Source organism: Agelaius tricolor, unplaced genomic scaffold (assembly GCF_023055355.1).
Source record: "Agelaius tricolor isolate 1412-34295 unplaced genomic scaffold, bAgeTri1.0.p SCAF_2, whole genome shotgun sequence".
NCBI lineage: Eukaryota > Metazoa > Chordata > Aves > Passeriformes > Icteridae > Agelaius > Agelaius tricolor.
The window spans coordinates 30,448,714-30,461,155 of NW_027269262.1; the positions used below are offsets into that span (position 1 = coordinate 30,448,714).

The following is a 12,442-nucleotide window of genomic DNA, read 5'->3' on the forward strand; positions in this document are numbered from 1 at the left end:
AGCTTGCCAGCAGATACTTAACACTTCAGCAGAGAAGGGAAAGAGTAACTGGTTAGTTGAACCTTCTTACAGCTACCCTTTTATTTTTCCACAGCTGTTGTCTTGAAAAACAGTTATAAAAGTTGTCAGAATTAATTTCTATCACTTAAATGAAAGGACTTTGCTTTTCAGACACAGGGAACAGCTGAGTCCTGTGCACTTCTTCTCAATGACCTCTGACCTCTCATCTCTGCAGGACAGGGTGGCACTGGGAGCAGAGAGGAAGGAAAAGACTTGTTCACTGTCTCGATCCCTGTTTAGGCTTACAAGTCCCTGTCAGGAGCTGCAACAGGTCTGCCAGGTGCAGAAGCCATTCTCATGGTGCAAACACCCATTAAAAATTAGATGAAGATCCCGTCACTTCCGAAGTACCTAATCTGAAATCCATCATTGCTATTTAAAAGGGTGCTTGTTCAGAAAATTCTCCCTTAAGTGGCCCTGGAAATTCTCCCATAAGTGGCCTTGGAAATTCTCCCATAAGTGGCCCTGGTTGGAAATCTCTAAACATCACAAAAATGCGGAAGCAGCATAGCAAAATGCTTAAACAAAATGTGGTTTTGACAGAGTGATACTTCAGTCCACTTACCACAATAAAGTAATCATGGGCAGATGGCCAGAGTCCTCATGTGTGGAGCCATGAGCCAATGAGCGCCAGACTACAAGGTGAGCTAGCACATAAAGACTGTGCTCTTCTCAGCACAGTCCAGGCCCTGGGTGATTTCTCAGCACTATGAAGAGCTTTGGTGGAATAAGCCAGCACCTGACAGTATATTCTTTCTTTCTAGGCTGACAGAAATGATCATGCTAAAGAGATTGCTTCAGGCAGATCAGCTTTATTTGCCAAAGGATTCTCAAGCTGCTGCATACCCACCACCCAGCCTCAGGATTTTGTCTTAGCTCCAGCACTTGAGACCCTAATTTTCATCCCTAGCTTTCTGCCTCTATTTTCCATTCCTTGCTTCCTTCCCTTCTCCTCAGCACACACAAACCCAAAATGCACCTGAGGACCCAAACCATGTCAGTATACACTGCATAAGCACGCACAGAGTTGTCCCAGAGATCTCTAGCCACAGCATCAAGAATAAAGAAACCTGCTGTGGCTAAGTGCAATGCATAATAGACTACAAAAGTGTGGGTGCTGCTTTGGGATTGTTAAATTATTCAAGCAGCAGAGGCGAGAGTCACTAAAACTTGTCAGGGACACAGTTGTGTCATCTGGATTTCCAAAGTTTTGAAAATGCATTTGGAAATGAACAACATACAACACCTAATGCTCTAGATATTTCACACTGCTAGACTAAGATGCAGATACCAATTTACAGATAACACAATAGCTCCTTTTCCCTTAGTCATAAATTCCAGGATGATCAGATTCTGAATAGCACTCCCAGATACAAAAGAAAAATAGGGCAGATGATGAATATTTTATCGCTGAATTCTTGCTATCCATAATCATATTATTTTATTATCTCATGCTGTGCAGAAAAAAAAAAAGGGAAATGAGGCTAGATTTGTGAATGATAATAGTAATTTGTCAAGCTGTTTGATACAAGGATGAAAATACAATAAACATGATTTTAAAAGTGGAGATGGGAAGATTGGCTACTGACATGAAATGGAAAAACATGGAAGTGATTTAAGGGTGTTAAAGAAATGTAAAAGAGACTGCGGTACGTTAATTTACATAGCAGGAACAACAAAATAAAGTACAAGGAACACTAGCAAAAGCTGTATCTATTAAGAAAAATGGCAACCATTTTGACAGTCCTGGGAAGGAAAGATGGATAAAATGTATCCTCTTAACATGTTTCCACTTAAGTTTCACCTTGACTTCGAAAAAGCTATTTTCTTAGTACAGCGCTCTTGGATTATGTGTGAATGGGGAATACCTTCTGCTAGTGGCACTCAGACACATATATTCAAATCCTCTTTTCCAACGACATTTGCTAGAGTTCAGGTTTCCTTATGAATTACCACATGAAATGACATGTTTTATTGTATTCAAGCTGAATACTAATCACACACTGTAAAAAAGCATTTTTAAAAAAGAAGAAAATTAAAAATAAAAACTTTTGGAATTACAAAGACACGTCTGAAGAGACAATGCAGATGGAGCTTGGGACAAGTGCACAAAATCAATCACAGAAGCACACAGGCTGGAAAGGACCCTTGGGAATCTCAAATCCAACCTCCAGCACAAAGCATGTCCAGCTGGAGCAGATCGCTCAGGGCTTTCGCCAGTTGGGTTTGGATGCCTACGAGGACAGAGGTTCCTTACTGCAATATGGCAGGGATAAAACCTGACTATAACTGCTGTTGATGTGACAAATAATGACCCAAGTGTTTCAGCCACTAGCAAAGAAATGGAAATGTGGCCCACAGATAAGGTAATCATATTAACTCTGGCTATGGTGACCTGGCATTTCATTTGAAGTGTAGCAGTTCTGTTCCTAACTGCTCTGCCCGTATTTCATTATTGGGAAAACACAAAAAAGCAAAACCCATAGCAGCTAAGAGAAAAAAAATAAAAAGAAAAAGGTGATAGAGCTTGAATCGCATTGACTGAGAATGTCAATGCAACATGTTGTTTTTACTCTTCAAGAAAGTTGTCCTCATTCCTGACCTACGTTTGAAAACATCAAGCTTCCCCAGGCAGAACTTTAAGTCTTCACAGTTATGGACTGCATCAGTAATGCCCTAAACATGAACTTTTAAATATTGGCTTTTCAAATAACAACCAAAGGACTAGATGATGCCAAGTATAAATATTGACCTATGAACAATGACTTAGACTGTCTGCATGACACTTTGGTGTTTAATGGGAGCTAGTATCCAGCTGTCAGTTTTGATTATTTTAGTTTTAATCCCTCATACAAAAGATTACACATTGTGTACCCAGCCTTAGAAGTCAATTTCCTTTGTTTCTAACTCTTAGAAAAGACGGTTAAAGCAGGCCCTTCTTCTGAACTCAGTAAAAAAGCCCTTGAAACAGTGGGAGCCTCAGATACATGAAAGATTTATAATTAGTCAACTTTTGAAAACTCTTGAAAAAGATACAGAAATAGAGTACCCCTCCAGGTTCCCACACACCTTTCCCTTCCTAATTAAAGAAAGTATAAAAGCAGAACTGGGATCTAAAACACATTTCAGATGTTTTCATCTGCTATGCAATCTCAGGAGTCATGTATCAATTACCTCTAGAAAAGCTGCTTGGAAAGTAGAGCCTGCCCAGGTGAAATTACAGGGAGTTTTATCCTTGGCTCGCAGATGATGTAGGAGCACCCTGGGATCCCATGATTTCTATGCCCTGTTATCCTGAATTTCAGTGAGAGTTGTGCTTCAAAGCCTTTTTGGTTTGAAAAATCAGAAGCAGAGGTCTGAATGACAATGTTTCCCTGTTCTTTTTATTTCTATATTAATTTAACTGGACATTCACTGTACCAACATCCAATTCAGAAATAATGCATGGTCTCATCTAGCAAGAGCCAGGTGAATGCAGCCAGCCTCTGCATTTACCAGTCCAGAACCAGAACACCTCAGCAGCATTCAGAGCACACCCTCAGAAGAGGTGCAAACACATGAAGCATCATTTTGCACACAGTGAAAGGTCAGATATTCACATCATGGGAGATGCAGGGCATTGTGCTTCTGAATACATATCCATAAACAATTGAAAGGAATGAAGGGCTTTTTTTACCACTTCCTCTTTTCACCTCTAGCCTTTCCCAAGGGCTATATTTTTATATGTATCTATTTATCAATATATATGTCATATTTGTTAGAATACTGTTGGATAAAGCCCTAGCAGGAAGAGTGAGGCAAGAGAGGTGGTTAAGATTCAAGGATCATCTATTCCAAACTTAGGAATGATGCATCTTAATAAAGAGGAAGTCAGGCAAAAATGCCAGGAGGCCTGCATGGATAACAAGGAGCCTCTGAACAAACCAAAACACAGAAAGGAAGCCTGCAGGGGGTGGAAGCAAAAACAGGTAACCTGGGAGGAATACAGAGGGGTTGTCTGAGCTGCTAGGCATCAGGCTAGGAAAGGTAGAGCCCTGAGAGAATTAAATTTTGACAGGGACATCAAAGGAAACAAGAAAAACTGTACATTAGTAGTAAAAGGAGACTAGGGAAAATGTGCGCTCTCTCCAGAAAGGATCAGGACACCCAGTTACCCAGGATATGGAGAAGGCTTTTATTCAATGACTTTTTAGCCTCTGTCTTGACCAGCAAGTGCTGCAGCCACACTTCCCAAGTCACAGAATGAAAAGGCAAGAAATGGAAGAATGAGGAAAACTGTAGGAAAATAACAGATTTGAGACCATCCAAGGAACCTGAAGGTGACCAAGTCCATGACATCCAATGAGATGCATCTGTGGGTCCTGAAGGAACTGGTGATGAAGTGGCTAAGCCACTTTCCATTGTATTTGAGAAGTCATGGCGATCAGGTGAAGTTCCCACTGACTGGAACCCCCATTTTTAAAAAGGGAGGAAAGGAATACCTGGGGAGCTACATATTGGTTAGTTTTACCTTGGTGCCCAGCCAGAACATGGAGCAATCACACTGGAAATTATGCTAAGGCCCATGTTAAATAAGAAAGTGATTTCAGCAGGCCAACAGGGTTTCACCAAGGCCAACCATGTCCAACGTATTTGGTGGCCTATTACGATGCATTGGTGTGTAAGGGACGAGCAAGTGACATCATCTACCTGGACTTGTGGAAAGCACTTGACACTGTCTTGCATGACACTCATGCTCCTAAACTGAACAGGCATGGCTTTGACCACTCAGTGGATGAGTGGATGGGTTGGCTAGACGATGACATGCAAAGAGCTGCCACCAATAGCTCAATGTCCAAGTGGAAATCAGTGACAGGAGTTGTTCCTAAGGGGTTGATATGGGGACTGGCACTGTTCCCCATCTTTGTCAGTGACGTGGGCAGTGGAATTTAGTGCAGCGTCAGCAAGTTTGCCAATGTCACCAAGGTGTGTGGTGCAGCTGACACAGTGGAGGGAAGGGATGCCAGAGGGCCCTTGGCAGGCTTGAGAGGTGGACCTGTGTGAATATCATAAATCTCAACAATGCCAGAAGGTCCTGCACATGGGTCAGGGCAATCCCAAACACAAATACAGTCTGGGTGGAGAGTGAACTGACATCAGCCCTGGGAAGAAGGACTTGGATGTGTTGACTGATGAGAAGCTCAACATGACCCAGCAATGAGTGTGCTGGCAGACCAGAAAGCCAACCATGTCCTGGGATTCATCCAAAGCAGTGTGGCAACAGGTTAAGGAGGGGATACTGCTCCTCTGCTCTGTTCTCATGAGACCCCCCCTGGAGTGCTGGATCCAGCTCTGAGGCACCCAACATAGGAAGGAAATGGATCTGTTTGAGTGAGTCCAGAAGAGGATCATGAAAATGCTCAGAGGACTGGAATACCTCTCTTACAAAGACAGGCTGAGAGAGCTGGGGCTGTTCAGCATGGAAAAGAGAAGGTTCAGGGAAGACCTTACAGCAGTCTCCCTTACCTGAAGGAGGCCTACAAGAGAACTGGAGAGAGACTTTTTACAAGGGTGTATACTGACAGGACAAAGGGAAATTCAAACGGAAAGGGGGAAGGTTTAGATTAGATATGAGGAAGAATTTTTTTACTCTGAGAGTAGTGAGGCAGTGGAAAAGGTTGCCCAGAGAAGTTCCTCAATGCCTCATCCCTGCAAGTGTTCAAGGCCAGGCTGGAGGGGCCTCTGAGTAATCTGGTCTAGTGGAAGGTGTCCTGGCCCACAGCAGGGGGCATGGAACTAGACAATCTTTAAGGTCCCTTCCAACACAAACTGTTCTATGATCCTGCGATGAAATGCTGATCTCTAGCATTTCCTTTGTGCAGATGTGAGACAGGAAGACCCTTAACTGCAAGTTGTTGCTGACATGAAGGAGAGGGGCAGAGAGACCAAGCATCACTAAGAGTGGCACTTCAGTGTGTTCAGGAACTTAAGGTGAAGCTTACCTTATCACCCTGCATTTTCTTATGTGTGTATGTTTGACCTCCTTTAGGTGTTCTCTATTTTCTGTAGATCTTCAGAGCTACTTCAGAACCTCAGCCGAGGAATAAGAGCACTGCAAGTATTCATTGTAGGTAATGTATTTTACTAAACTTGTTATTCTGATAAAGTTTGTCTTGAAGGTAAAGCACTGCACATTTCCAGTGAAATACATAGAACTAACTTTGCAATTTCACTGAGGGTAGTTACACTGTATGATCAACCTTGCTCTGGCTGCTTTGGGTGAGGAGTTTCAAAAACAATCAAGTTTCTACTGAGGTACCTTAAATACAAATTAAAAAATGCATGGATTGACCTTTATGTCACTGACTGAAGCCTAAAATGTCACAGAATATTTTTAGCAGTTTTGGCAAACTCGATCAGGAAAGGAAGGTAGATATTTCAGATTATGTTTTTTAGCTAGGAAAAAAGAATAATAAGACAAACTGAGTCAGATGTGAGATACCTATCCCACTGCATAAAAAAGAACATGCATCATAGCCCAGTGCATAGGCCAAGCCTGAGACATTTGTCTAATGCAAATGATACCGCAAAAATTATCAGAAAAAAATCAAAAGCAAAAAATTTGTTTTGTTAAACAAAGTCTTACCTTTCTGCTATGGATTTCCTGGGGAAATAAAAATCCTCTCCTGCGAGGTAGGCAGCTGCAGTTCCACCTCCAAAATAGGTTTTCCTCAAGAGGGGAGCAATCCTGTTGTTTACCAATAATGCACCTAAACCAGTTGGGAATCCAAAAATTTTATAGAATGAGATGGGGATAAAGTCAGCTTGGTGAACTCCCAGGTCTAATGGAGAAGTGCTCACAAACGAGGCTGCATCTAGAAGAACAAACCACTTCCCTGGTAGTTTGATGGGGCAGAGTCTTCCAGATTTTATGTCCTGTATCCATGAAAGGGGATATTTGGTACCAGAGAAATTGCTCTGAGCTGGGTAAGAGAATAGATGAGGTGTTGTGCAGTTTTGTTCTTCAGCTGGTAACCTGCTTTTTGCTACCAAAATTTCCTTTGGTTTTATTGGAACAGACAAGACATTCATTGAAGCAGTTATGCCCCTCATACCAACCACAGATGTGTGGCTGTCGGTTAGGTAACAAAATCGACTGCTGGGCTGCTTTGTGCCTTCAGGTATCCAAGGGAATGATTCTGCTATCAGTTTAAGTGCAGCTGTGCATCCAGATGTGAAAATGATGGTGTAATCCTCAGCAGTAGTGTGAAAGTATTGCAATATTCTGAAAAATAAAAAGAAAAATATCTATTTATTTTCTGATTTTTGTCTTTTTTTGCTGTGTGATATATTTTGGCATTCCTCACCATAAGTTCTACTCTGACATCAGATATGAATAGAAGTGGACAAGTTTTGCCAAACAGTACAATAAACTTCAACAAGGGTACCTGAATCATTCTGCCCACAAGAGACTCTTTACAGTGTTGAAGTGAACGTGGCTGTGTTCTTAAGAAGCCAATTTGCCTGGCTCCAAATAGAATGGCCAGTCTGGTCCCTCAGTGGGATCAGAATCAAGCCTGCATAAAATTAAAATTACACTGTCCTTCAGAGAGACCAATTTTATTTGCAAACTATGAGGGTTTTCAGTTTACAAAATATTTGGAGCAAACAGAATATGTTTCAGTTAAGATAATCTACTTAAATAGTGGACATCCAAATTAAGGGTCACAGTATTCAACAGGGAAACCCTAGCAAACAGCTTTGCTCCTTACTTGTGTTATTAACAATAGAAACAGAAGGGAGCAAGAAGCAGCCACACATTTCCATGGGCCTTATGCACATAAGGCTGTAATCTCTGTACTCCACAAAGGTAGCCCAAAGCAGAAGAAATCTGATGTTTTCCAATGAGCCAGACTATGAAAAGTAAACTGGTCTCTGGAGGCATGTCTGTGCTACACATTCTTTGATGTCTTGACAGCACCTTGCTGGCTCTAAACTACCTTTTGTGACCACCATCTAACACAGATGTGGTACCCATGCTAGGCTGTACATCTACTACAGCTTTGCAGTGTGCAAGATTAATATTTTCAGAGGTTGAAGAACAGCTTCAATTCAGTCACCTTTCTTACCTTTTTCACCTGATGGACTTTTTCTGAATTAACTTTATAAAACTCCTACTAATATAAACAGAAAATGTAACATACATCTGCGAGATATCAGCTTCTGTGAATAAATCACAGCAAAGAAAACTGAACCAGAGTGTACATGTTACTGCTCAGAAATGCTCTCCAAACAGCTGGCATTTGATTGTTGAATTCCAAGATAAAGACCAGCATTTAGAATCTGTGAACTCTGGTTTCCAATGGATATCATTAAAAGTTTGCATGTTTTATACAACAGGATATTCCCTTGCTTGAACAGGCAGAAAATGAAGATTGAAGTGCATTTAGATATAAGTTGCACGAAAGATTATGTGACAAATTCAAGTTAAAAATCCTGAAACATAGGACAGTGGTGAAATTCCTTAAAATTTTATTCATCTAGTCTGAAACACAAATGCTACAGGCAAAGGGTTTTAGAGCTGGGTGGTGGGTGCAGCAGTCAAATATTAAACACTGGAAAAGAAACAATTGCAATGCCTTTGATGATGTGCACTAAAAAAACTACCCTAAAAAGGCCTACTGAAATGATATTATGAATACTTTTCTCAGTTGAAGAAAACTCTTAAGGTACTGGGAAGTACAGGATGCAACAGATGGATTCATAGGCCCAAATGAGACTCAACTTTCTTCAGAACTTAAATTTTTGAAAACTGATGCAAATGGTAGGTATTTTATGTCTTCTGGAAATGAAGAAAAAACTGCAACTCTTATGAAGAAGCAGGTCATGGATTTAAACATGCTTTAAACATTCCAAGAAACCATTTGAAAGAATTCATAAGTGTCATGGTTTAACACTGGCACAATGCCAGTGCCCCCATGAAGATACCTTCTCCCTGGTTTCTGCTGTGAGATGTGACCAGGAATAAGCAAAGCAGGCTCCTACTTAGGGAAAAAAGAACCAGAACTTTATTAACTACTCTACAACTACAAATAAAATGAAACACACACACAGGGAAAATGAAAACCTCACAAATGCATTTCCTCCTCCCCCCACCAAATTTCAACACAATACATTTGATCCTCAAATCACCATCTCTCGGTCCAGCAGCACCTTTTAGACAATCAATCCTCAGTTCATCAAGAGGATAGGAGTCCTTCTTGTACCATGGGCTTCCCCTGGAAACACAGTCGAAGCCTCGTGTGTTTCCGTGTCACTCGTGGCACCGCCCGGAGTACATCTACCGTCGTGACTTCTTCCTTTTCATGTCCAGTGCTCTCACCACTGAACACGGACCAGAACTGCTTCTAGGGTTGTCTTTTAAGGATGCTCTGTCCCGATCCAAAAAAGGCACAGTCTCTCCTTTGGGACACCTGTCACCACAATCTCTCCTTTGGGACACCTGTCCCCCCCATATTTTTCACCCCCTGGGGCCGAGGGGCATCAACACTGAACCCTCTTGGTTCTGAGGCCATTGCCTCCCCCTAGAATGCAGTCTCTGTGTCACAAGGAACTTGGGTCTGTCCATCTCTCCTTTGGGACACCTGTCCCCACAATCTCTCCTTTGGGACACCTGTCCCCCCCATATTTTTCACCCCCTGGGGCCGAGGGGCATCAACACTGAACCCTCTTGGTTCTGAGGCCGTCATCTCTCTTTTGGGACACCTGTCCCCACAATCTCTCCTTTGGGACACCTGTCCCCCCCATATTTTTCCACCCCCTGGGGCCGAGGGGCATCAACACTGAACCCTCTTGGTTCTGAGGCCGTCATCTCTCTTTTGGGACACCTGTCCCCACAATCTCTCCTTTGGGACACCTGTCCCCCCCATATTTTTCCACCCCCTGGGGCCGAGGGGCATCAACACTGAACCCTCTTGGTTCTGTCCATGGCTATACAAAAAGAGTCCAGCAAAAGCTACTCCATCATCTCTTCCCACCAGGATTCTTCTCTATTCTTCTACTATCTCTCACTCGCCCAGACCTCTCTCACACTGGCCCATTTCCTTTTTCATCTTCCACTCTATCTTCTAGGAAAGGTCAATGTTCTGTAAAGTTCTCATTTTCCAAAAAGGGGTTAAAAGCTCCTACAAGCGGCCGGCTGAACCCTCCCCCTTCTCCGTCCCAGCCGTGCTGCCGGCACAGGCCCATGTTTATCCAGTTTCAAGGTTACAGTCTCAGGCAGCAGCTCTTTCTCTCTCTCTCTGTGTCTCTCAGGGGGGGCTGCCCGATGGCTCCCGGAGTATCTCTCTCTCTTTCTCTCTTCCACCCTTCCACCCCGGGGCTCAGGCCTACCTCTCTCGGCCACATGGCTTTCCCCTCCCCTGCCCAGCAGCAGCTGGGCCGGGGGAGAGACCCGAACTCTTTCCCGCCGGAAACCCAAGAGGACCCTCCCAGGGGAGAGCTCTGCTTTTAAGCCCGTGTTCTCAGAGGCGTGTCCATGTCCCAATGGCCAGGTTAAATGCCAATATTAAAGTCTGAATATCCATTGGCCAAAAACACAGCATCCCAAAAAACACATTTCCTGTCAAACCACCATCTTTCTGAAACACACTTGCCAGGGGATAGTTGCTGCAAGCATTCACAGGACATAATTTTTAAAGACCGTCTTCATAGAAACCAAATTTTCCATTACAGTTTAGAAACCCCATAAGGGCTGAAATAGGAACAATTGCAGACTTTTTTTGTATGAGGTATTGAGGTGACAGCCTGCCTCATTCATTGCTGTGACCTGAATCACTCCCCTTTCCCCCTGCACAGAGCTGTGCAGCCTTTCCCTCCACCACCTGCTTTGTGGCCTGGAGCACATGTATGTCACATAGGACACCTGAAACCCTTAACCCGGGTGGCTCCAGGGTTAACACTCAGAATCATGCCCTGAATTTCAGTCCTGATATTATTCTGCCTTTATTCTTCCTTCCCTACATTTACATAGATACAGAAAAAGTGGAAAGCAGAAAGAGTCCTAATTTTGTCTTCAGGGACAGAGAAGGAAAGCATTATACCTCTGTTTCTAGGGGAAAGGAATGGTGGGAAGTGGATTAGAAAGGAGGTTGGATCTTTGTCCTTATGGGCATAGCTTTTTATATATTATATGATGTGGCTTATTTTGGTATGCTCTACAGTCATACAGGATAGATTTTGGAATCATTACACTGATATAAACAAAACTGCAAAAAGGTTGTGCAATTTGAAGAAAAATCAACAACAAAGTATACAACTTGGTCTATTTTTACCTCTGTGAGCTGTAGGACAAGTTATGTATTCACATGTATGTGTACACACAGAATACATTTTGAGCTAAAAAACTTGGTGATAGGAGCAAATTCTTAATATGTAACATCTTTTCATAAGAGTCAGCTAACAAGAGCAACAACAAAAAGCAAGCTGAAGGCTATTACAAGTCTGCTCCTCTTTTACTCTCAAAATTTCTCTGTTCTCCCCACTTAGCCTCTTTGTGCCACACAGGCTCAATGCAAGGTGAGACATACTGGGTAAAAAGCGAAATTTTGCATAAGAATAGCACCTGGAGTTCTCCACTGGAATTGTACTTGCTTACCACAGTACTTAATTTGACCAAAAAACTATAAATGAGTATAGCTGGAATGCAACAATGGTGGAATGGGATTTAATAATGGGATGCTGTCATCCAACCATGAAAATCAGAGCCAGTGAGTACTTTTATTAAACATTTTCAGAATTCTACAAAACAATAAATACTATTTTGGATTGTTTAGGCTCACAAATAGTGACAGCTCTATGTTTAATTCATAAATGAGTGAGACAAAGCTCATTGGTATTTTAACTATATTTAGTTTTAGTTCATTCAAATTCAGAAATAGCAGAACAGTTCTGAAATAAAATCTCTGACACAACACTGTTGTATTATCTATTCAGTTCAATACCGAAAATTGACTTTCACATGAAAAAAATCAAGCTTTATGCTTAATTTTCAGAAGTCTCCAAATAAATTAGAGGCTTTTTTTTTAAACCTATTTCAGTTCCTAGAGTTAGAGAAACAACCAACTTCTATTTCTAATTTACTTAGATAGGAAATAGATTCTTTGGTGAATCAAATTAGCTACTTATTGAATTTTGAGTCTCCAAATGCCTTATAAAATTTCTATTACTCCAGTACTTGCAAAAGAGGTGGAATTTTTCAGGTCAGACTTACATTTTGATTGAACTATTTCTAACCTTGAAAAGAAAAATAAATAAATAAAGCAATAGCAATGAGTTCAGGGAATTTTCTTCTCCAGAATGACTTCTGACATGCAGACCAGAAAAGCTGCAAGAACCTCAGAAT

General features: G+C 41.9%; 1 protein-coding gene across 1 annotated transcript in view; it reads right to left on the reverse strand.

The window, feature by feature from the left end:
• Window positions 1-12,442, reverse strand: part of MOCOS (molybdenum cofactor sulfurase) — a 211,179-nt gene that overhangs the window by 118,327 nt on the left and 80,410 nt on the right. The window contains exon 4 of the mRNA XM_071455205.1: window positions 6,686-7,324. Coding sequence (XP_071311306.1) covers window positions 6,686-7,324 — 639 coding nt within the window. The remainder of the gene's footprint in view (window positions 1-6,685; window positions 7,325-12,442) is intronic.